Source organism: Zootoca vivipara, chromosome 5 (genome assembly GCF_965207765.1).
Source record: "Zootoca vivipara chromosome 5, rZooViv2.hap1.1, whole genome shotgun sequence".
Classification (NCBI taxonomy): Eukaryota; Metazoa; Chordata; class Lepidosauria; order Squamata; family Lacertidae; genus Zootoca; species Zootoca vivipara.
The window spans coordinates 44,685,865-44,710,313 of NC_142588.1; the positions used below are offsets into that span (position 1 = coordinate 44,685,865).

General features: G+C 43.9%; 1 protein-coding gene across 2 annotated transcripts in view; it reads right to left on the reverse strand.

The window, feature by feature from the left end:
• GRK5 (G protein-coupled receptor kinase 5) overlaps window positions 1-16,779 on the reverse strand; it is a 155,162-nt gene extending 138,383 nt beyond the window's left edge. For both annotated transcript variants that reach the window (XM_035138644.3, XM_035138645.3), the window contains exon 1: window positions 16,370-16,779. In XM_035138644.3, the coding sequence (XP_034994535.1) occupies window positions 16,370-16,421 (52 nt within the window). In that variant the 5' untranslated portion in view covers window positions 16,422-16,779. The remainder of the gene's footprint in view (window positions 1-16,369) is intronic.
• Window positions 16,780-24,449: the final 7,670 nt, after the last annotated feature.

Sequence of the window (24,449 nt, forward strand, 5' to 3'; positions counted from 1 at the left end):
GGAGTTCAAAACATCTGGAGTGCACTAGTTGGGGGCGGTTAGACTTGCAGTTATCTTTTTAAATAGCAAGATACAAGGAGGATAATGCAAAGTGCTTCAGGGGAAGATTAATCCGACTGATCATCCCCTTCTGTTCCTTCTCAGGTGGCTTGGAATTACATAGCAGGAAATTATTTCAAAGTTATTCCCACTTCAAATGCAAAATCAAAGCTATGCCTGGAATGTGTCTCTACGGAGGTCTACCACTCTCGTTTTATAAATGCACTGCTTGAGTATTAATTCTTGCTTTTGCCATTAACTCACATTTTTCAGCTTCTTGAATGTCAAAGATGGAATGTAAATCCAAGAAGAGACGTTTTATCAAAATAAGTAGGTTGGAAAAGTTTGTGTTGTTATCCTCTACAGATGTACCAGGTGTGGCTCCCACAGAAGTCAGTGGGACTTACTTCTAAATTCATGTGCATAGTATTGAGTCATAAATGCATGAAAGCAAACACACCTATCAATCGTGCACTTTAAAAATCAGCCTGCTCCTCAACTGACATACATTTTGCAGCTTTCTCGACTCTGGCCTGTTTATTGAAAACTGCTATGCGTCTGCTACAGAAGGAAGGGTTAAATGAGGACTGAAATGCTAGAAAACCTGTCATACTTCTGAGAGTGAAAACAATTCCAAACTGTTTAGAAAACAATGTGCAGAATTTAGCAAATCTTGCAGTGCCAAAAACAAATCCACAACTCACCCAAACTCTCGTATTTCAAAGCACCTAAAAGTAATTTTCAATAGGTGAAATTTGCAAGGTTTCAGAGATGTCTGAATGCAAAGGTTGTAGTCATAGGCAGCCCTTTTTATACTTGTAAGAGTCAGAAATCTCTTATTACAAGGATTGTACACAGAAAGTAATAGCATTATATATAAAAAAAAATTTCCTGTTGGTTGGTATAACCCCAGAAAGCATTAATAATAACTGTGGTATAAGGGATGAAGGTGTGGTTACCCAAATAGCCCACAAATACCAAGTTTAATTGGAAAATTTAAAAGGCAATCTGTGTATCCCAAGTTAAATAAACCCAAAGCTTGAGCAGTCGTGTTCTAGATATAGTTACTTAGTAAATTTAAGACAGCTGGGTATTTTTGTCCTATCTAGACTAGCGTTGTAGCTTAGAAATCCAACCCTTTCTAATCCTTAAGGCTCGAAACATCAGTTTTTGCACTAACCATCTCTCAAACATTTCAGGGCTTATTTGAGAAGGTCTACTCATGTGAGCATCAATAGCATCATTGATGCTTTTGAATTATGGTGTTGGAGGAGACTCTTGAGAGTCCCATGGACTGCAAGAAGATCAAACCTATCCATTCTTAAGGAAATCAGCCCTGAGTGCTCCCTGGAAGGACAGATCGTGAAGCTGAGGCTCCAATACTTTGGCCACCTCATGAGAAGAGAAGAATCCTTGGAAAAGACCCTGATGTTGGGAAAGATTGAGGGCACTAGGAGAAGGGGACGACAGAGGACAAGATGGTTGGACAGTGTTCTCGAAGCTACGAACATGAGTTTGACCAAACTGCGGGAGGCAGTGCAAGACAGGAGTGCCTGGCGTGCTCTGGTCCATGGGGTCACGAAGAGTCGGACACGACTAAACGACTAAACAACAACTACTCATTTGAGCAGCATAAAATGCAAAGAGAAAACTCAGAGGGCAGTATTCAACCCAATTTTTGCACTACCGCAAGGATTCTCCTGCTTTCTTCCCACCTCATGTCCTCAAATCTGCTACAGAGGAAAACCCTCTAACAAATTTAGGGAGCATGTGGACTAGAAGGGGAAAACATTCCCTTGCACTGACAGAACGTTGACCTTAGTGCTATGTCGGATACAATCTAGAGATTTCTATTTGAGCACTCCCAGTTCAGAGACGCACAGCAGCAATCTTCCACGAGTTTCATCTTCCACTGTTGCGCTGCTTACACCAACGTAAGTCAGGTTTCACTAACCTGGTGCCCCCCCCCATGTGTTTCGGGCTACCACCTCCCAGCTATCACCAGGTTGGCGAAGGATAACATAAGCAAATCTGCCTTGAATTAACAGGCCTTTCCAGTTCGTTCCTTTGCATGTATACTTGGAAACAACACCAAAAAGTTCAACAGGGCTTGCTGGCAGGTAAATGTGTGTAAGATTACAGCCCCGAATGAAGATACTGCATATTTGCTGTCCTGGCACAACAAAACCATTCTCGTAGCAGTGAGGCGTCCACATCATCAATTACGTGGAGATATGATATATTTGCCCACTGTCTGTGGGTCTTTAATTTGGTGCTTAAACACACACAAACACATATACATGCAATGCATTCATATGGTAAATCATTTTGAAATGGGTAATCTGGGATATTATTATTATTATTGATTGAATTTATATACTGCCCTACACCCAAGGGTCTCAGGGCAGTTCACAGGATAAAATCAAGATATAAAACCACAAAATACCTAATACAAATAAAAACAACCACCCATTAGCCCCCCCCAAAAAACCCCACATTTTAAAAGGGCATAGGATGAAAATCATATCAACCAAAGGCCTGGTTAAAAGGGATCATTTATTTTGCCTGGCACCTAAAGGTGTATAATGAAGGTGCCAGGCAAACTTCCCTGGGGAGAGCAGTCCACAGACGGGGAGCCACTGCAGAAAAGGCCCGTTCTTGTGTTGCCACCCTCCAAACCTCTCGAGGAAGAGGCCTCAGATGATCTCAGGGTCCAAGTAGGTTCATATGGAAAGAGGCGGTCTTTGAGGTATTGTCCTGAGACTCTTAATCTCAAGGTTGTGGGTTTGAGTCCCATGTTGGGCAAAATATTCTTGCATTGCAGGGAATTGGGCTAGGTGACCCTTGGGGTCCCTTCCAACTCCATGATTCTATGATTTTATGATGATTAAAACAGCAATTATGATAATGAGAACAACTTAAAAGATCATTTGGGTCCTAGTAATTTAGAATATTTATTAGGGCTCCCAAACATCAGTATATTGTTCTTAGAGCTTTGCAAAAATGAAATATACCTCAAGTCGGATACATCTGTATGCAACACAAAGGGGGGCGGGGGAAGCAAGCTACTTTGCATTTGTTACTGGATAAACTTGATCTTCCAGAAGATAGGTAGGCTGTTTTGTTATACAGTACAGTACAACAGTCAAATTATGTCCAACACTGAATATGTTTTTTAAGAAAAGGACAAGTTAAACTACATGACGGTTGTTAGTACTTCAACCATGGTAAGGTAGACAATTATTCATCACCAAGAGAAGAAAGAGGACAAAAGGTGTAAAGAAGGTACACATGCTGATTTATATGCAAATTCAAAAATAATTTCTGTATCTCACTACTGTGACCAGGTGACCTGTGTGCTTGTTTAGTCTCCTGTCAATTTCAAGGGTCCCTGGCTCTCTCTCCTTATGGTTCTTTATCTTTAAACTTGGCTTGAGCAGGACAGCCCTTCCAACAGAGGACTGTGCTCTGCAAAGTTGGGCACATGAGCCCCCCAGCCCACTTCACAGAGGGGCTATTCTTTGGCCTACTGCTTCATTGTATTAGCTCTAAAATGGCTCATTTTCCTTCTTCACAAAAGAATGTTAGGCCAGACTTTCACAAGCAGCAGTTACTGGCACCACGCAATGTTATTACTATGCAGCAGCCAAGGACAAGAGCCTGAATGTTTCTCATATAAAAGCCTTTATATTTGAGAGAAATATGTAATAAAACAACATTTAGCTAGGATGCTAGCCTTCCACGTCTGGTGGCTAGGCCAGAAGCGTTAGGTAGAGTTAACTTTGGCTCACATTTAACCTTTCCCCCCCCTTTCTCTTGCTCTCTTTTTACCATTCCCACTCCTGATCATTCTAAAATGCACTGTTAAAATAGTAAAATTGCTAATGCTAATGAAAACGGCTCCTTATTTCTTTAACTGCCGGGGCTGTGCTTTTACACATATGATTCACAAGTTTTTGTTTTAACAACTGTAGCAGGCTCTTGGCATACATTTTGTCTTGGCAAATATGTCATCCGTTATTTCTGGCAAGGCGCCCTTTTGCAGATAAATGAAAAATACTAACTGAACAAGACCCACCAAAGTTTTTGTGGGTGGTTTTTTTTTTTAAAGCAGCAAATGAAACACGTTCCCCCCCCCTTTCATTTTGGCCATAGGTTGGGCCCGCAGTTAACTTAAGAGCATAACTCCCTACCCTATAGTATGCCAAGACAAGCCTTCAACAAGGAGATCAGGAAATGGGGTAGAAGCCATCTCATTCCAAACACATACCTCACAGTTAATGGTGGTTCTACTGGGCCCGTATTAAGTGCAGAAGAAGGGAAGGAGCAAGAAAAGAAAAGAAAAATAGAGTGCATTGGTGGCAAAATTCAGGCTCCAGGTAAGTTCTAATAAGTTGACTGAGATATCTCTATTGCTGGTTGACCAGAATTGTGGAGGAAATGTTTGTGGTGTGGGATAACAGTCCTCTAAACCAGCGACATCTCTTCATAATCAAAAGGTAAATCATAAAATTTTATTATGCAGTAGTTTTTCGGAACATTTGTATGCACCCTGCTCTGCTGAGCTTCCAGGCCGCCATCTGGATTACTTGTGGGGAATTGCTTGGTAAGTAATCGTGCCTTGCAGCTAGGGATAGAGACATCGGAGCTGTTAGCCTTTTCTTCACTATTTCACTGTTAAATCTTAACTTCAAGTACAGTGGTACCTCTACTTACGAATAACTCTACTTACGAATGTTTCTACTTATGAATGAAGCTCAGTCCGCCATCTTGGATGTAGTTTAGATAGGATTTTTTCTACTTATGAATTTTTAGATAGGGTTGCTTCGACTTACGGATTTTTTCTCCCAATGCATTCCTATGGGATTCGACTTACAATTTTTTCCCACTTACGAATGTGCATTCGGAACGCATTAAATTCGTAAGTAGAGGTACCACTGTACAAGGTTGATTTTACCAAGTAAGGACAGAGCGGTTCCGAGACACTAACCTTTTATCTTACATTCTGCAACTAGCAGCCAAAAGAACAGCAGCAGCAGCAGTAGTGGGGCTATATGTAGAAATATCATTATTAATAGTTCTTACTGTTTGCAGATCAAATCAAATTTTACAAGGTATTTCTGAGACTTTATTGTTTGTTCTATGGGAGCATTCTGAAACAAAGATATAATTGTCAGCTGATGCATCTGATTCAGTGTAGCCAAAGTTCATACCATAGCAAATGGGTTTTTGTGTGTGTTTTTGGAGGTCTCTGGTTGCCCCCTGACTGGCAACAAGCACAGAGTTCCTCAGACCATTGAGGCTGGTAGAACCAACTGCAGCACCTTTATAGTAGCTATAACAACTCAGCTTCTGCAGACAAAGGCCTGTCTAAATAAAACCATTTCCACCTGCTGAGAAGAGGTCTTCAGAGATGACAGATCCCACCCACCCCTTGTGAAGGAGATCCAGAGCAGCCACTGAGAAGGCTCCTTTCTAAGTTCCTGCCAAAAGTGCTTCTGGTGTAGGTCAGGGAAAAAAGAAGGGCCTCACCTCAAAGTCTCAAGACCTGGAATAGTAAGATAATATATGGACTGCAAAGAAACCCGGTCTCAAATGTTGCAGCACTTTGAAAATCCTAATTCAGAGTAGCGCAGTCATGTTGGCTTGGGCTCTTGGGAGTTGTAAGCCAAAATGTGGAGGACACCAGATTGGGAAAGTCTGCCTTAGTGGTGAAGTGATTCCTAGCATGCACTCCTATTTGAGAAATGCATTGCTGGATCAAACCAAAGTTAAATGCTCTTTCCAAGGATTTCAGCTGCTGATCATTGAACCGATCCCAGTAGGGCTTGCATTTGGTGTCAAATTTTAATGGTGCTGAACACAAACCCCACTAGCCAAGGGACACTGAAATCAGAAGGATTCTCAATGCCTTTGGCATCAGGATTTCAGCTGACTAGGGGTGACGTTGCTTACCAATCCTGTCTCCGCGTTGCGCAAGGCTGGAACAAAAAGCTATTATCACAGTTCACATGATACTTGGTCTCGGGTGCTTCTTCTCACTATTCTTCCCCTTCTTCAGCCAAATGAGCTACAGCCTGTGATTTGCTTTTGTGGTTTCTTGGATAGGGCAAATGTGAGCTTGATTCCGACATCTGGAAGGGCTACAGGTCCTTCAGGCCTGACCTAGAAGGTAACCTCACGTGACACCAGTTCCGCTCCTGCACGAGACCGGAATGATCCACAGGGTCACATTTTGTAAGGGAGGCACGTTGCCTCCCAATTTTTGGAAGAGTCAGGACAATAGATTGTCTAGATCCAGCCTGAGTCACATCACTGCGTCGGGATTGTGGTTCCAGTGTTTTCCTGCAGGGAAACTTAAGCTGCGAGAAATTCCATAAGACTTGAATATCTGTTGGCCCAGACTGCTCTCATTCTTACTACATTCCGTAAGACTGTTCCGTAATGAGAAGAATTTGAATTTGATTAGTTCCAGTTGTGTATGCACCACTAGACTCTTATACGTGAAGGGGGGGGATGCTATGCAGCTGTGAGGCTCATTGAATAATTGCTTGTTTTCTGTTTGTGAGCAAAACAGATAAAGCAAAATCCAACAAGGGTTACCACCACATCTATTAAGGAGACACACATTTGCGAATCAAACGCTGTTCCTGTTTAGCCTTCTCGGAACGAAGTGCTAAGCCCATGAAATTCCTAGATTGTTATCCCAGGGTACGAACCTGCAGCCACTGCCATGCTGAATAAAAAACGACCCTGTTTTTGTGCTGAACTGAACTGTGATAAAGTTAAGGCTGGGTGGTGCCAGAGAGTTCCAAGCTCAAACCCCGCAACAAGCACAACTCCTGTAACTCGGGGGAAATGACAATCATTGGGATGCAGTCAATTCCTAACAAGCTGAAGTGCCAATTGATTTGTGCTTGTTACAGAGGATGCTCTAGCCAGAGAGATTTTTCTGCCATGGTGCAATGGACAGCCAGTGGCCCATGATACCACAATGAAAGGAGGGGAAGCTGCTTCTGAAGAGCTGGAGGTTCCTTGGAGGTTTCTGCTGCAACCACTCTCAGATAGTACAGCTGCCACTCTGTAAGCAAAATGTTGGGATCCATTCAATCAATTAAGTAAAGACTGGACCCATTTTCACTACAGGACGGAAGAAAGCGAATTTTGATAGCCTCTTCCTCCGTTGCACAGTTCCAAGCTTCCCATTATGTATCATTCCATTGGCTTAAAAAATGGAGTGACAGCATGCTATAAAGCCCCAAACGTTCCTATTTCCTTATACAGTATATAAGCTTATTTGTTGCATCTCCACTGTGTGAATTCAGTAACACTACAGCTCTACGCTGCCCCTGCTGGCTAAAAAGGGAGTTGTCACTCAATCCTGCTTCTGTATGAGCAGAATAGTACGGTGAACATAATGCTGTTTGAAATACAATGCCACCTGTGATACGGTAAAGCGTTTAAGCTATCTTCTTTGGAATTTGTCCTAACACTATCTAATCTCCAAGGGATGTGTAAATCCCTATTTCAGGAAGCAATTATAACCAGAAAATATTTCTCTACTGTAGGCAAATCCTTCCATTTTTTGATGGAATTCCAGGTGTTTTGCCAGCTGTGAAGCATCAAGGCTACAGTCCTACGAAGTGCAGCAAACAGCATGGATCTGCAGGCACCTGGTGATTCTGCTGCATAGCTTGAATGGGCAAGCTGCTTTCGGATTAAAATTGGCTTACCTCTTCAGCCTTGCAAGCAACTGCAGGAGGAATATCCTCCCCCCCCCCTTTATTTTTGGCTTGATGCGTGATTGTCCCTTGCATGCACACGAATGGCTTTGGAGAACAGCAGGCTTTGTGCCCAAGCCTGCAAAATGTATGCCAACAGTACTCCACTGCGAAGGACTTGCAGGAGGCTCACACAATTGACAGTAACCTGCCCTCACACAAGACGTTGGCCAGGGTGGGGTAGACATCACATCTGGCAAGCAATTTGTAGTGCTAGATGACAAAGAGGCTCAGGATTTTGGGGTGGGACTCTGCATGTACATGCATCCCCTGTCAGCTGAGCCTCAAAGTCAGTCATCATCTCTGATGGGAAAAGGGCCCGATTTTTATTATTATATTCGTTTCAGCTCTTGTGGCAGCTTAAAGGCTAACAGATTTATGATGGCATAAGCTTTCATAGACTACAGCCCACTTCATGATGCGATGATGCCATGATTAATTTGCAAGTCTTTAAAATGCCATAGGACACCGTTGGTGGTTTTTTTTATTACAACAGAATACGGACGTTATTACTTCATTCAGTACTTGCAGATTTAAAACAGCTTCTTCAAAGAGTGAAGTTTTGAAAAGAGGGAAAGCGGGCACATTGGGGACACCTTTACACTGGAAAACTAAATGCTAGACAGAGATGGGCAGATATTGATTCATCCAGACCCAAATTTCATTCTTTATCCCCTTTGTTCTCACTGCCACTTCCCCAGGTAAGAGATTTGGATCTACTTACTGTGGTATTAATGGGCATAACACTGCACAACACATCATACATTTAAAGCACCTTCCTCAATAAAAAAAAGAATCATGGGAACTGTAGTTTCACCTTCACAGAGCTACGGTTCTCTGCATCCTTAAACCACAATTCCCAGGATTCACCAGGAGAGTGCTTTAAACATATTGTGTTTATGCAGTCACAGCAGCTGCATACACATGAATATATACATTTTTCCAAACACCAATTTGTGGGAGCAATTTCTGTTCTCAGCACAGTATGTGTAAGCTTGCTTGTGAAGAGGGAGAGAAGCTGGCGCACCGACAGACGGCACATCAGCTTCCAGCACAAAAGAAAGACACATCGGCACAGTGAGGTAAGCAGAAGCATGCCTGTTGCACTCTATTTTATTAGATAACATTTAATGCCATTCGACTAGAACTGGTCTTTTGGCATCTACTAAATATTGCACCATCTTGCATTACGTCGGGAAGGCGTGGCCTTGGAATAATGCAGAGCTGTTCTGATGGCTGGACACAATGCCACACTGAAGAAAGGGCAATCTACAAGTTGCGAAAGGCGCCACTCACACCAACAAAGGGAGCCCTTTCCCCTTTCAGAACCTGATGTGTAAAATGAACAACAGGTCATCATCCCAGCCTCTGTAACTACCTGCACGTGAACTCAAGACACTTTCCCACTCACTGCAGCCACACAAGACAGTTTTATCAAGATCAAACCCGCCATCTTCAAAACCAACTCATGCCCAAGGGCTCTTGCAAGAAAAGTTGACTGCTGGCATGGAATACATGCACATTATCAGGCTAACACAGCTTTCACCAACCTGGTGCCTATCAGATGCGGTTGTACTCCAACTCCCATCAGCCCCAGCCAGCCTGGTCAATGCTAGGGATTACAGGAGTTGTAGTTCAAAACATCAGGAGGGGTCCGGGTTGGCAAAGACTGGACTAACAGTTTGTCCCTTGTCAAATTAGCCATTGGGGAAATAGCCCCGCAAAACCCAATTCGACGTATGATATCCAACCCACTTGTAATGGGAGGAGGAGCATCAATTTGTAGTGGTGGAATGGAGGCTCCCATCTTTGCTCCTCGGGAAACAAGAGGAGCAGAAGGAGTTGCCTTTCCCAGAGTCAGATCAGCGGTCCATCTAGTATTATCTACTCTGACCAGCAGCAACCTTTCAAAGTATCAGGCAGATCCCTCCCAGCAGCAATATATGTCACCCAAGTTTAACTAGAGATAGTGGGGGGTTGAACTTTGGAACATCTGCATGCAAAGCATTTGCTCTAACCCTCACTATAGGACATGCAGACTTTAAGGTGGGAAGACACACTCCTGTTACAGAGAAGAGACTTAAGAGATGAAACTGACTCATCAAAAGGCAAAGCCTGGTGTAACCTGGGCTAATTTCAGCTTGGAAATAAATCTGCTGGTGCAGCTGTCCCCAACCTGGTGCCCTTCAAATATGTTGCACTACAACTGCCATCAGCAATCTGGAGGATTATCAGGTTGGGGAAAGCTGAGCTAATGTCACAAAGCCTGGAGATTCATTGCACAGAGAGTCAATTGCCCAGAAACCAATAGTTTCCTTTCCTATAACCCGTTTTCTACTTTAAGATGTATGACGGCACAGCAAAGGCACAAGGTAGGAACTGTATTCCTAGACTTTTTTCAGGCTCTTCCATTTATATTTACTACATAGTTGCTTTTATTTAACAAGTGAACATCATTTTAATTAAAATGTTTTATGGGATTCCAGTTCTTTGCTTTTCAGTTCAGATGTGTGGCCCAAGGCACACATCAAATATATGGATATTTGAGGAGCAGGAAAAAAGAAGACAGGGTCTATTGCATGATACCAAAATTTATCCACATTGAAAAGTTTCTTTCCAATTTCATTTTCCATACATTGCATGGAGTTTCATTAGTTAAAACAAGAATGTAAACTTCTTTGCAGAACGAGACATCTCATGCTCCGTATCACTTTAACAATGTACTGGTGCTACACTCAAAACGATAGCAGCATGCAAATTATTGTTCCATTACATCAAGCTTAACCAAACCATTGATGGCAAATAAGGCATCAATTTCAGCGGTATTCACCTTTGCTAAGCAGGGCCTGTGGTATTCTAGAGCCTGTTTATTTCAATTCTAGAGTTGTTAATTTCAGTTCATAAATAGCAAATAATGTCTTGGAACAAAACAGGTCACTTTGTTATTTCCAAAATAAAAAACATTGGCTTGATGACCCTGTCCAGTTTGAGTATTAAGAATGTATTTGCAATTGAAACAATGCTACATATTTAGGTAAACCAAGTACCCAGAAGGATTAAGAAGGAGAAGTGTAATTTTAAATACATTGTGTTTCGAGGGCATGCAAAGTTGCAGTGGGGGTTGGGGGCGGACTTCCCATCAATAGAAACAATTAAGCCTTGTCTGTTACCTAACTTAAATGTTAATGCATCTTCCTAACCAGACATTTGGTACTACAACTCCCATCAGCTCCAGCTAGCACAGGAGCTATTGTCCAATACAGCTGGACAGCACCAGGTTGGAGACTGAAATATGGGAGAGGCTCTGCCAGTTGGCATGAGATCTTTCCTAGCCCTAGCTAAAGATGCCATGGATTGAAATTTGGACCTTTGGCTTCTGCTTTACCACTGAGCTGCATCATTTCCCCTTCATGCACACCAGCGATTAAGCTGCAAGAAAAACAACAAAGCAATTTTGGTGTAAAATACGTTGAGATTTGTATTTTGGGAGATGCATAGCTGCCAAGTTATCCCTTTTTTACAGGGATTTTCCCTTATGCTGAATAGGCTTCCTCGCGAGAAAAAGGAAAACTTGGCAGCTATGGAGATGCCTTAAATACGTCACTTTATCAAGTGAAGATTCCAGTTCTGGTGATGGCGTGATGCTCCTACACAAAAAGGTAGGCTGTGAACTGGCTCCAAGTCCTTCTTAAACTGCGGGCAGAGTCATTCCTGCAATAACTTTTTGAGGCTAAGCCACCAGCAAACACATTAAAAGGTTACAGCTGAACACCTTGCCTGGGTAAACTTCCCAGGACCAATCCTACGAGCTGTTTATAACACTTCACTTGGGAATGCTTGTGGGAGGATTTCCAAAACTCCTTTTGTGTGCACATCAGATCACAGAGAATCGTTTAAAATCAAGAGATGCAAAACAGAGAAATGTGCCCCCCCCCAAAAAAAATAGAGAACACCAGTTCTTTATTCTCAAAACCAAAAAAATTATACTCACATATGGTTTTGGCAATGTAGCAGAGAAACTTGGAATTTGTTAGTTATAGCAATGCTTGAACAACATTTTGTCTGGTATGAATTATCCCTGTTGATTTTGGTATAATAATAAACATCATATTTATTTATTAAGCAAATTTTTAAACCTCCCTTTATTCCATAGTAATCACATAGCAGTTTATGGCATAATATATAAAAATTTTATGCAATGTCAATAGAATACCCCCCACAAAAATATTGTGCATGCCACATCATCAAACTAGGCAGGCCAGCTAACTTTAATGGACAAATATATGAAGCATTTTCCTTCCGTTATCTGGATTCTTTTGAACTATATAATACTTCACCTAGGAAGCAGAAGCCATGGCTGAAATGGTGGCAGATTTTACTCTATTACTACATTAATCTTCTGGCCCACTTCCTGGTTGCTGTACTGACATTGCTTTTAGCTGCTATCTCTCATTTCTGAAACATCAAGGCCTCCACACCAAGCTGTTATCTGAAGTGTCTGGACGAAAGTCTCTTAGAATGTAAAGGTTTCCAAAATGTCATGACATCACTTGGTTTATTCTTAACCTACGTATTTGACCTCTGTGATTAAGCTTTTCCAGAATTGTTTAAGTGTATCCCACCGCTGGACGAGCTGAATGATTATTTTAAACCTAATTATGTAGCTCAGGGAGTGTGCATATAGCAAAAAGATCAAGCAGCTGAAGTTTGCAGTAGATGTGTGTTCTCTAAAACGTAGATGGCTGAAGGTCCAGGTGCTGAAAAATAACCATGGTTAAGGAAAGAGACTTTCCAAAATTAAATGATTTGCAACCAATATTTTTGCAAAAGTAATTTAATTATGAATATTCTGCAAAAGGCCACGACTGGAATACTGTACAGGAAAAACGCATTATATGGAGTCACATCATTGCTCCATCTAGTTCAGTACTGTATACTGAATGGCAACAGATTTCCAGGGGTTCAATATATCCCCCACCCCTAGAGATGCGATACTTTTTTGCATGGAAAGCATGCTATCAATCACCAATCTACAACTCTCTTGCTTGTTATTTTTGTGCCGGTGTATTTTGCCAGCAATGTTGTTTTTTATTTTTTTAAAAAATTGCAGCTTGCAAGTTGTGGCTGAATGTTTGGTCACAGGATCAGAAGAACAGTGGGGAACTCAGCACTGCTCCTGTCGCCAAAGATGATTTGTGCATTGCTTTGCTTTCTGGTGACAGTACAGCTCTCTGAACAGATTTTAAAACGGCTGGCTCAAGGGGTACATTTCTGCACTAGTCAGGAAGAACATTCACAAAGGAGTGACCAGTCCCAGATTATATGCAGAATTACAGGCAAAGCTAATTTGGAAAGGAAAATATTGGCTTGAATTTTTGGAATATTAAGGCAGGATTCAGGGAGGATCTGCATTAAAGCACCTCCCATGTTCAGTTGGAAGGTAAACATCCAATAGCTATATGGACACTCATTTCTACTAAACTCCCCCCTCTTGCCTCAACTCTGTCTATACTTGGGGTCTATTTAGGCTGACATTATTATACTGTATAGTGTTTCTTCACCTGTCCTATGTTGCAGCTGGAGTATGTCTTATTCTGAAATGACTAGTGCATGTTGTCTTTGGGTTTATGGTTATGTTTTATTGAAATGTGATCTGAACATTCACTATTTTTTTTAAAAAAATAAATAGCCAAGACTAACATGTGTTGCCCTAAATTGTGCCCATTTGTTGGAATAAGTAGTGGAAAACCAGTGTAACCTCTGAAGAGCCATGAATTACAGACAGAAATAGGCTTCCTTTTTAAAAAATAAAAATAAAAATGAGAAGCTGATAAGTGATGGATTGCACAAGAGGAACCTACTGTATTCCAAATCGAACATTTCATCAACGTCGGGTTCTGTTCGCTGAACAACTGATGTGGATTGAAAACGTCTTGAGCGGACAATTTTGTATGAATGCGAAACGACAACAAATAGACCAATTTAAAGTACTCCGTTACAGCCCAGTATTTAGACATATCATTTCGTGCACTCACAGCAGTGCACCGTTGTTACGTTCCACATTAAAAATTATAAAGTAAAATATTACGAGTCGCAGAAACATTCCACAATATGAAAGACGGTAAAATAAAATAAATACACGCAATAACTGAAGCCGGTTGGAAGAGCAACAGGAGAATCTAAATCCATCACCAAAACTCATTGGAAGGGGGGGGGGAAGCAGGAAAGAAACAGTCACACAGTAGTAATACGTCTGAAGATTGTTCAAGTGTCTGGCTTGTTGCGATTACAGGTTAGAAAGCTGCTGCATAGAGAACAAAACCAGTCATGTGTGAATCCGCCTTGAGCCTCTAATAAACAGAGGCACATGTCTGCAGCAGTTTAAAATGTGCAAACATTGCTTCATGCTCTTTCGGGGGAGGGGGGGAGAATCCTCATAAATAAAGCATCCATGTGAGGATTGTGTGGGCATTTAACCTGCCCTTGTAGATGAACCAATACCTTCAAGCAAAGAAAACAACTGCATTTCCACCTCGACAGTAGAACCAGCAACAAATTGATCACAAGTACTTTTTCTGAAACCTGCAAAAAGGTTCGAAAGTTTTCCCCTAGCCATTAAATGCATGCTAATGTTCAGCCACTAGATGGCTCATCACAGATGTTCTGGGACCATTTCTCCCTTTAGCGTTTGCTGGAGAGAGAGAGAAAGAGTGTGTGTGTGTATGTGTGCGTGTGCGTGCTGCTTCTTTCATTAATACTAACAGTGCCTTTAGAAAAGCTCTTAGTGATATGCAAGGATTTTTGCCAAGTGTCTGTTGTGAACAATGTCTGTTTCTCCTCTCAGATCAGGCATGTTATTCTGTCCACATTTCATTACCAAAGAGAATTAGGGACATAGCTCAATACTTAGCTCAACATTTATCTCCTATATTCTTACATAATGTTTATATTTACTGGGTAATCAATTGCGCAAATGCACATTGTTCTCTGGATACGATGGGAGGCATCCTCGTAAGAGTTTCACAAGGTTCAATATGAGAAGTTAGACGAGACATGACGACCACATTCATAAAATTTGAAAGACCGCCTAATGCAGCCTGCGCAGTAATACAGGGACCATCTCTCTATAGGTCCTCCCCAACCGCTTATGCAATCCAGACCACAGTCTGAAAATTAGTTAGGGGCCATTAGATGCATTTCTAAATGGATCATCTAGTGTTGAGGGTGGGACATTTAAATAATCACAGTGTGCTGGTGGGCTCAGAGGTAAGGAAACAAAAGACTGAGATTAAAGCACCCCACCCACTACCTGATTAAAGAGCACCAGGGATGTGGCACAAGTGGAAAATGAATGCCTTGGGTCGCTTTGAGCAGCTGCAATTGTTCCCCCGCTGCTCTCCCAGATAAAGAACACTCTCCTCCACCTTCTCTGTATATTAGGAGGTGTGCATCAGCCTGGGAATGGTCAAAGGTAGCACACAGGACCCCCTCTGGTTTTGACTGGGGGGGGGCTCTTCATTCATCAAATGGTGTGAATGAAAGCTTCAGATACTGCAAGCCTGTCTTCGAAAGGCAAGCCCTTCAGATGTAACTGCCTCTCTCAGAGGATATCCCTTTCTGAAAGGTTGGGGTTAGGCTGAGCCAAAAGGGATAAAAAGAAAAAAGAAAACATGCTGTCATTCAAGAAGAGAAAGCCACTTCTCCTACCCAGATGTTGCCAGACAGTAAAATAGATTGGGTGTGTGTGTGTGTTCCCAGTGATGAAGCTGGCGATGGTCATAAACCCAGGAACCATTTGGAGCAGAGATGGATATCATACCTCCCCTACAAGCAACCAGACCCCGCCTTTTATTTTGTAAATTTAAATTACACACGCACAGACGTATTATACATAACAGCAGCTTCTGCAAAGAAAAATCAAAGCACCCACCCCCCATTCCTTCCTTTTAATGCCATGCCTTCTTTTGCATCAGCTGGAGGGGGGCTTTCCCCATGCCAGCGAATTTGCCCCTCACAGAAGTCTACTTGCATCCATTTCTCTCCTCTTCTTCTCCGTGGAGAACACCCCAAGAAAGCCCTTTGGCGACTAGTTTCTGCACACTCCCCCCCCTTACGTCAGCCCTCTTAATCCAGACAAATAGAAACCCCTCCCGGCTCCGGAGCCAGAAGTTCTCGCTTCTGCGCTCCCCGGGAGCGGATGCGTTCGCAGCTGTCCTTTTCCAAACAATACACGCCGAAATCACACCCGCACGTCTGGAGGGGCGAGCCCGGAGGGGAAGTTTCGTGGCGTCTCAATGCCGCCGAGCTGCCCACCTCCGCGGAGACTCCGCGAGCAGGCGAATTCCTTCGAAAGGTGCGCGTCGCGCAGAGAGGGCTGCCAGCCTACGCGCGGCTCCGGAGGGACGCCCCGCCACCACGCGCCCCTAAGCCTCGCCATCCCCCCTTTGCCCCATTCCCCCACCGCGCAGGGCGAGCCGTCGCTTCGAGGGAGGGTGGAATGCGGCAGGCGGAAAAGAGAGCGAGAGCGAGAGAGATGGATGCTCGCTTACCTTCGCGGGCTTTGAGCAGGACCGTGTTGGCCACGATGTTTTCTAGCTCCATTGACAAGCTCCGTCAGGGCGCTGCGGCGAGGATGTCAATGGCAGGAGGCGCGCCCGGATCTCTCTCTCTCTCTCTCCGCTCCGCTCGTGGAAGGAGCAGCAGCAGCAAGCAAGCAAGCAGCCCGGTCCCGCCGTCCGTCCCTAGGGCATTCTTTCTCTTCCTCCTCTCGATCCCTCCGTCGAGCTGCCTCCCTCGGCGAAGCGCCGCTGCCTGATCGCTGGCTCCCTGGCTGGCTCGCTCGCTCTCCGCCGTCCAGCCCTCGAGTCCGGTCCGCGCACCTCCCTCCTTACGTCTCTCCCTTACTCCATTCTCCGCGCCGACAGGCAAAGCCCGCCCTCCCGACTGCCTCCCCTCCTCTGACGGTGTCAGGTTACAGACGCTTGCTGCCTCCCTTCGCGGGGGTGTGGCACGGCCGAGCCAGTTCCGCAGCATAGCGCAGGCGCCGTGCTCCACAGCTGGCTCGCAGCTCGGCGCACGCCGAGCCGGGCATGCTGGGAGATGTAGTCTTGGGGCGCTTCCCCGGGCCGTGCGTTTCCCGCGCGCGCGCGCACGCAACTGACCGAAGGGAGAGCAGGGAGAGCGGGCGGGCGGCCGCGTGTGTATGCGTTTTGCAGCTGCCTTGTGCAGTTGGGAAAGGAGACGGGAAGCGGCAGAGCGAGCGGAAATGGTCTGGACTTGCAAACTGTGCTGCATGCTGCGCCAGGGAGGGTGGACCGTAACGGTTTTTCTGCAGGTTGTCTATCAGCTCCCTCGCATTAGCGACATAAGTTGCTGGTGAAAATATTGCGAGCTCGGATGTCTGCTGCGAACCTGCTTTCCTTTGGCTGAACGGCAACAGGATTGAGTGGAAGAAAGAGATATAAACTGCTTAAGATGCAGACTGCGTCTCCTTCTTCCATACAATTTAGTTGCAATTGTTAAATAGATTCTGCTCCTGCTGTGCATTTTATCATGTTTGCGTCCCAGTCTTCAAGGAAACACAGCTGTGAATCCAAGTACCATTTGAGTGACAATCCTGTCTCCAGGTTTGCTGTTTGGATAGGAGATCAAATCGGGATAAACGTAACAACAAAGTTAACAAGCGTTTCATATGGCCAGTCCTAATAATTCTGAGTTTATGACTGATAAAAAAGATAAAGGACCCCTGACAGTTAAGTCCAGATGCGAACAACTGGGGTTGCAGTGCTCATCTCACTTTATTGGCCGAGGGAGCCAACGTTTGTCCGTAGTTTTTCCGGGTCATATGGCCAGCATGACTAAGCCGCTTCTGGCGAACCAGAACAGCGCATAGAAACGCCGTTTACCTTCCCGCCAGAACGGTATCTATTTATCTACTTGCACTTTGATGTGCTTACTGATACTTTAGCTCTATATAAAACTATAACTCTCTGTTACTGTTTTCTACTGGAGAGGATAAATGAATTGAGAAGACACTGAAAACCTGTGGCCTCTTCCTAAACTGATTTGCTAGGGGCTAGTAAGCCCCAGTGAACAGTGGATCTTACTGTACTTGTGAGTTAATGAACATGGATTGGATTGTACTGTGTGATACGCATGCCAACAATGAATTGTGGTTTAAAGAGGCTGCAGTCCTCCCTTTTGCTGGATTGGATGCCTCTGAGGGAAATAGACTGGTTGCAGATCCATACTTGGCTTTGTTCTTACCCCACAAAATGCCCCATTTTAGGGCCTTACGTCAGCTAGGGCTGACAGAATTTCTGCTGGTGGTAGCTTGACAGCAGCCTGCATTTAGGGGTGGAGTGCAGGGGTGCACAGGGACTTGAGCTTGATGGAAGAGAGAAACCTTTGCCACATCCTAACGCTTGCCAGGAACACAGATAAAGGGCTAGGATTGCTCTGTTAATTGAGATAAAGCCCCTTTGACTTCAGAGGGAGTTCTTTCCAAGTCAGTGTGCATAGGATCAAGGTTGCATATTAAACAGGTAATTTGAAAACTACAGCCCAAATTGGAGCTGCCTTATCTTCTTCTTCTTTGGCGATCACTCATAGCCGAGTAAGATTGTCATCCATAAACACGGTTTTAACAATGAGTCCGTAAGTGACTGTGGAGGCCAATTCTGGACCCACACGTACTTCCACAGCCATATACACTTCTACTGAATAGGAGAAATCCCTGTATTTCCAATATGGATGCCTATGCATTTTCTGTGATAGCCGCAGGGCATTGGTGTGTTTGAAACATGGACAAACAGGCCTTGATCGAAATGCAGAGACTTTTCATTTGCTAAAACATGTGAAGCTGCCCTCGTTCTCAGGTGGAGTGATTGAGAAATTATGATCTTACTGAAATGAAGCAGTGGCATTGCAACCTGGGCAGCAATAGGTATGCAGTCAGAACCCACTTACTTCAGAACACTTCCATGGACTATGACAAGGGTTAGGCTTAGGCAGCAATTAGTGGGTTAAGAGCAAAGTGTTTACTGCTCCTAACTGGTCGTTCTGTAAGTAGCTTTCCTCTTGGACTGTCCCGACATGGAGGCTCCCTACTAAGTAGGGTGAATCACATGGAAAACTGCTTTGTTTTCGCTTCTGCACGGATCACACGGAAGCAATTTTCAGTGGCCTCCACGCAGATAGGAGCTGCAATATTTGAATAAGCCCATAGTTGTTTCCCCTTGCTGATTGGCTCTTTCCTGTAGAAATTTAAAACTTGTTTACAGTAAGACATGAGAGACCATTATGAGATCTCACGAGAAACGCAGTTCAGATGCTTACTGTTTAGAGACAAGCGTATCCAGAACTTCTGTCTCTTCTCCGGGGTGATTAATAACATCCCTTCAGCAACAGCTGTGCTAGAAGTCCAGATAATTGACCACAGCAATCCCCTTGGTAGACCTTGAGTTGTGCCATGGTGCCACCTAGTGGCTTTCTTATATTTGGGATGATGAAGACAGGCTGCGCCCAACCTCTGTGGCAAGCGGCCTCCAAGTCTAGTCATGAGCATCAGGCAGTGCCACTTGAGTGCAAATGATGGAGAATATGCAGCAACCTGTTGCCTGGTATGGTTCTTGCTCTGGTCAGGGGAGCAGAGGTGAGAGATTGGTGTGCTGCCCTGACTATGGCAGGTCTGTCTGCTCTTGGGCAGATATGCTACAGAAAAACTATTGCCTGCTCCACTTGTGCCTTAACCCCAAATGATGCCACTTTCTCCAGGTTTTTCATGTTTTGTCTATTTATTTTACAAGTTCTGTCCCTCTCCATGGCCCTATGGAGCCCTCAGTGTATACAAACATATCGAAAATGCATCTTTATAAACAGCTAAAATCAAATAGATGTTTTAGCTAGTGTGGACCAGCATGCTGTAACTGGGTTTGGCAGAGCTGCCCGATCTCAAACAGTTCAACAGCAAGTGCCCATTTTACAATCCAAATGCCCATTTTACATTCCACCAAAAAGCATTGAGTGCTGTCTCTCTTTTTTGACGTATTTTTCCAACAAGCATTTTGGGTCTGCCAACCTCTCTCTCCTCTCTCTCTCTCTCTCTCTGTGTGTGTGTGTGAAACAGAGAGAGGGGGAAGAATCCACCCTCATTGTGGGATCACTATTTTTAATGATACATCAATATTGAAGCCACTAGTGTAATCCAGAGAATACTAGTCCTTATCTCTTTAGAAGATGCACAGTGTATTTCTCTCAAGGAGGCTTATTGGTTATTATCTGGGGTTGGCCTTTTTAACCACAGCTCCCAATGCATTCTCCTTAAGACTTTTTCTCTCATGAAATTGCATAGCAGTAGCTCGCGTGATTTCAGAAGAATACTAGCTTTCCGTTACGTTAATGGAAGACCACAGGCATGACACCACAAACTGCATTTTGAGGCTTGGATTGTAGTCATCTGTCAGGGGAGTTAATTGCTAAGTATTTGTGTAGCATTTTAATGTTTATGGAGCATTTTACAATCCGTTTCAGTTGTCCTCATAAAACACCCACAAGGCAGATGGGGATGGAAGAGAATTTTTGATGGATTTGCATTTTTAAGTGAACGGACCCAATTTGCACCTCTGGGACTGAAGCATGGATCAGAACAGAATGAGCCTTCAGATTCTGCACACCTCTGAATTCTGCGGTATTCTTGGCTCAAAAAAGTACCTTGTGTGTGTGTGTGTGCCCCTATTATAGGATAAAATCGTTTACGAGTGGCCTACATTGAGATTAAATACATATCTAAATGAGGATTTAAATTTGGTTTCATATGAATTTTTTATTTCCCCATTACTGCAGCTCTGTAACAGGAAATTTACATCAGCTGAATTTCATCTGTCTTTGCAGAAGGAACAGGGAGTTTTGTGTGCCTGACAATGTCAGGAAAGAGGCCACAACCTTCAAAATGAAATGGGAATAATAGCCTGGAGTCTGTTAACTAGGAGCTACATAATAGCCACTTGAGAGTGTGATTTGCATATCACAGTTAAGCCTGGGGTAACTGCAATAGCTCAGTAATCTACAGAACAACTTGATCCTGCATATACTTACTTGGAAATATCCAATGCTGTACTCGCACAAGGATGTTCATGCAAAGGGATTTTTGTGCCCCTTTCTGCCCACTGCATTCCACTGTGCCCTCTAAGAGACCTCTTCTGAACAGGATGTGCACGTTGCCTCCACCCGATTTCCCACTACTACTGTGGCACAGAGTAACTGTTCTGATTAAATAATAAGTTGTTTTTTTCATTATTCTTAATATAGCGGTAGCAGTATGCACAGCAGCTTACAGGCTACCAGAGGACAGTCCCCTGCCCCGATGACCTTACAATCTAATATTCCTCACCAGGGAACCAGCAGAGGAAGCGGAGGCAGCGATAAATGCTTTGATGAAGCCTCCTTGTGGATGGCGGCGAAGTAACTCTTTGATGACGCTGGCTCTGCCCAAATGAGCTCTTCCTCAGTAACAGAAGCACTAGCACTGATCATGCATGCAGATGAATGCCTCTGTAGCCAAATATTTAAATATTCAGTTTCAATATTTGCATAAATGATCTGAAATAAAATGTTTACTTGGATCCGATAACTGTTTCAGGTTCTGCACTGGGAGGAGGTACGGCTTTGTGCGTATGATTTGTAGCAGAACACCACATTCAGCCACTGGCTAAAAGGATCTCGGGTGGCAAGATGGGGAAGACCTTGAAGAACAGGGTTGAGCTTGATGGGCCAATGGTCTGGCACAGATTAAGGCAGCTTCACGTGCTTCATGTCCTGGAACATTGGCCAGGCCAGTCATGGCTGCTGGGCTAGAGGACCTGGTCTCTTAGCATTACCACCTGTTTGCCAGTTCACGACATAGCTGCCAAGTTATCCCTTTTTTAAAGGGATTTTCCCTTATGCTGAATAGGCTTCCTCACGAGAAAAGGGAAAACTTGGCAGCTATGGTTCACGAGAGCCAGAGTTTGCAGACCTGCATTATAAGCGGCTGTCCCACAAGTATAGAATTTCTCCCCCCCCCCACCCCTCACTCCCCCACGCTTGACAAAGGCTAGGTATTGAAGGAGCTGTTGACCAAATAATTGCTCTTGGTGGTGGTGGGGGCGTTGACAAGGTTGAACTGGGAGAGGGATGCAGATTTACAGTGATGTACTAAATGTTATTAAAAGGGACGCAGGTGGTGCTGTGGGTTAAACCACAGAGCTTGCCGATCAGAAAGTCGGTGCTTTGAATCCCCGCGACGGGGTGAGCTCCCGTTGCTCGGTCCCAGCTCTTGCCAACCTAGCAGTTCAAAAGCACGTAAAAGTGCAAGTAGATAAATAGGTACCGCTCCAGTGGGAAGGTAAATGGCGTTTCCGTGTGCTGCTCTGGTTCGCCAGAAGAGGCTTTGTCATGCTGGCCACATGACCTGGAAGCTGGACGCCGGCTCCCTCGGCCAATAACGCCAGATGAGTGCCGCAACCCCAGGGTCGGTAACAGCTGGACCTAATGGTCAGGGGTCCCTTTACCTTTACCTTACTAAATGTTATTGGCTTTTACTGAATGATAACTGGGTCAACAGCTTCTTTAAAAGAAAACTTTGTCGTTTCCTGCTAGCAGTTGCAGACTTATAACCTACCCAGGGTGCTTTGGGTAAGGCAAGGTAGACGTTTAAATAAAATTTGTGATAGGTCTTTGCTGCGCATGATCTTACAAGTGTTTACTTGGGGGTAACTAAACTGAGATTGGCATAACCTACTCCAAATTAAGCATGCAAAAGATGCCAACGTTGCAGCCTGATCCTATGTGCATTCACTTACACATCAGCCCTACTGGGTTGACCCAGCACTGCACCCTTTATACTCTGCCTTTAATTCATGGTTTTCCGTAGCTTAGTCTCCCATGTACTTTTTCTCCCCTGGAGAAGAAATATTTTTCTAAAATACACATAACCCAGTGTAGTTTTCCTTTGGAACTGGCTAAGGAAAATCTCTAAGCCTAGAATTATAAAGGTATAAAGAGAAGGGGGGTGGGCAGTCCCAAGTAAACCTTTAAATTTTGCTTCACAGTCTCTTTTAAGAAGGAAGGTATTTTTCATTCACAGCTAAGCAGGGACACTTCATAAAACACCTTTTGATAAACACAGGCTGTCAGAGGGGGAAAATGGTCGAGCAGCCATCTTTCAGGGGCCTGGGAGTGAAACGCTAACACATTTATTCCCCCCCTCAGTACAAAAGCTGAAATTTGGCCTCACTGTAATAAGAAAAGAGGACTGGTAAATGAAGGGCTGTGTTATGAGCTGTTGCAGCGGATGAGTCACCAACTGAGTGGGCTTGCAGGTCTGCAGCTGTGAATACTGCAGTAACAGACTGTCTCCTGTCTCTACAGGAGAAGGCGAAAAATCTTGGGTTGTTTTTTCCCCAAGACAAAATTTCCAATGAGAAACAAATACTTTTTTATAAGGATTATTCATGGGAGTAGCCTTCCAATAACTTGTTCTCCATTCCTCTTTGCATATTTAACTGTTGCATCCATGTAATTATGGGAGTCGATGGTCCACAGCCCTTTTCGGCTGCTTGGGCTCCTCCAAATACATCTGTGTAGTTCAGAGCTCTTGTTGGAACGCAGCTGCTCTTGTTTTTATTATTATTTTTAAATCAAGTTTAAGTGCCCCAGCTTCAGAGAATACGTGATATTTGAAAAATGTGGTACAGAAGGCCTTTTAATTTACTAAGTTGGGTACATTTATATTTGTCTGCAAATATTTTCCAAGCTGAATCTTAATTAATGCCACCAGAAGTGAAATGATCGCATCCACAGCATCTCAAGATTTATTACTGCTAGCCGTGACGTAGCAGAAATTGCAAACAAATGACACCGCCAGAGTGGAAGCATGCTTAGCAGTTTGAGTCAATGCAAATGGATCAGCACCATATTCATTCAAATGGCTGGAGAACTGGATTTTCCTCTCTGTAGTGTAAAATCTGCAAGCATAGCTGCTGGCCACCACCTCATGATGTCTTTTTAGTGTCTCCCTCCAAATGATTAACAATTTGCCTGCCTTCAGTTAATTGTGAGGGCTACAATGAGGTTATGACCCTACAAATCGGCATATTGTCTCAACATTCGATGGTGTGTCATAACAGCGGGTTAGGAGTACGCTGACCTCATCCAAAACATCTGGCAGGCAGCCTGCGTATCATAGAATTCTTACACACTCTCCCTGTGTATGGAATGCATCTGCAGTCACCTAGCAATAGCAATAGGGCAGTGCCTCTTATTTCAAAACATTCCACAGGCTCTGGAGCGTAGCATTTTATAGTTGTTAAACTGTGAGGCTTGCAGCATGTTAGTGCTACATCCACAATGCCCGTTTCCAAAATCTCTCGTGAAGTCATTACTTAATTCAAAGCAGCCACTGCCAAATGATCCCACTAGTATTTTTTAAAGCAACAACAACACACAACCCTTCAAATTGTTTCCAGAAATGCAATTTGGAGTGGGGGAGGGGAGTAGGATTGCCACTGGCTGCCAAAATAGAGATCCTAGCTGCCCCTTATATGTTCCAAAGTATAATTTCAACCTCCAACCAGATGCAGAGGGAAGAGG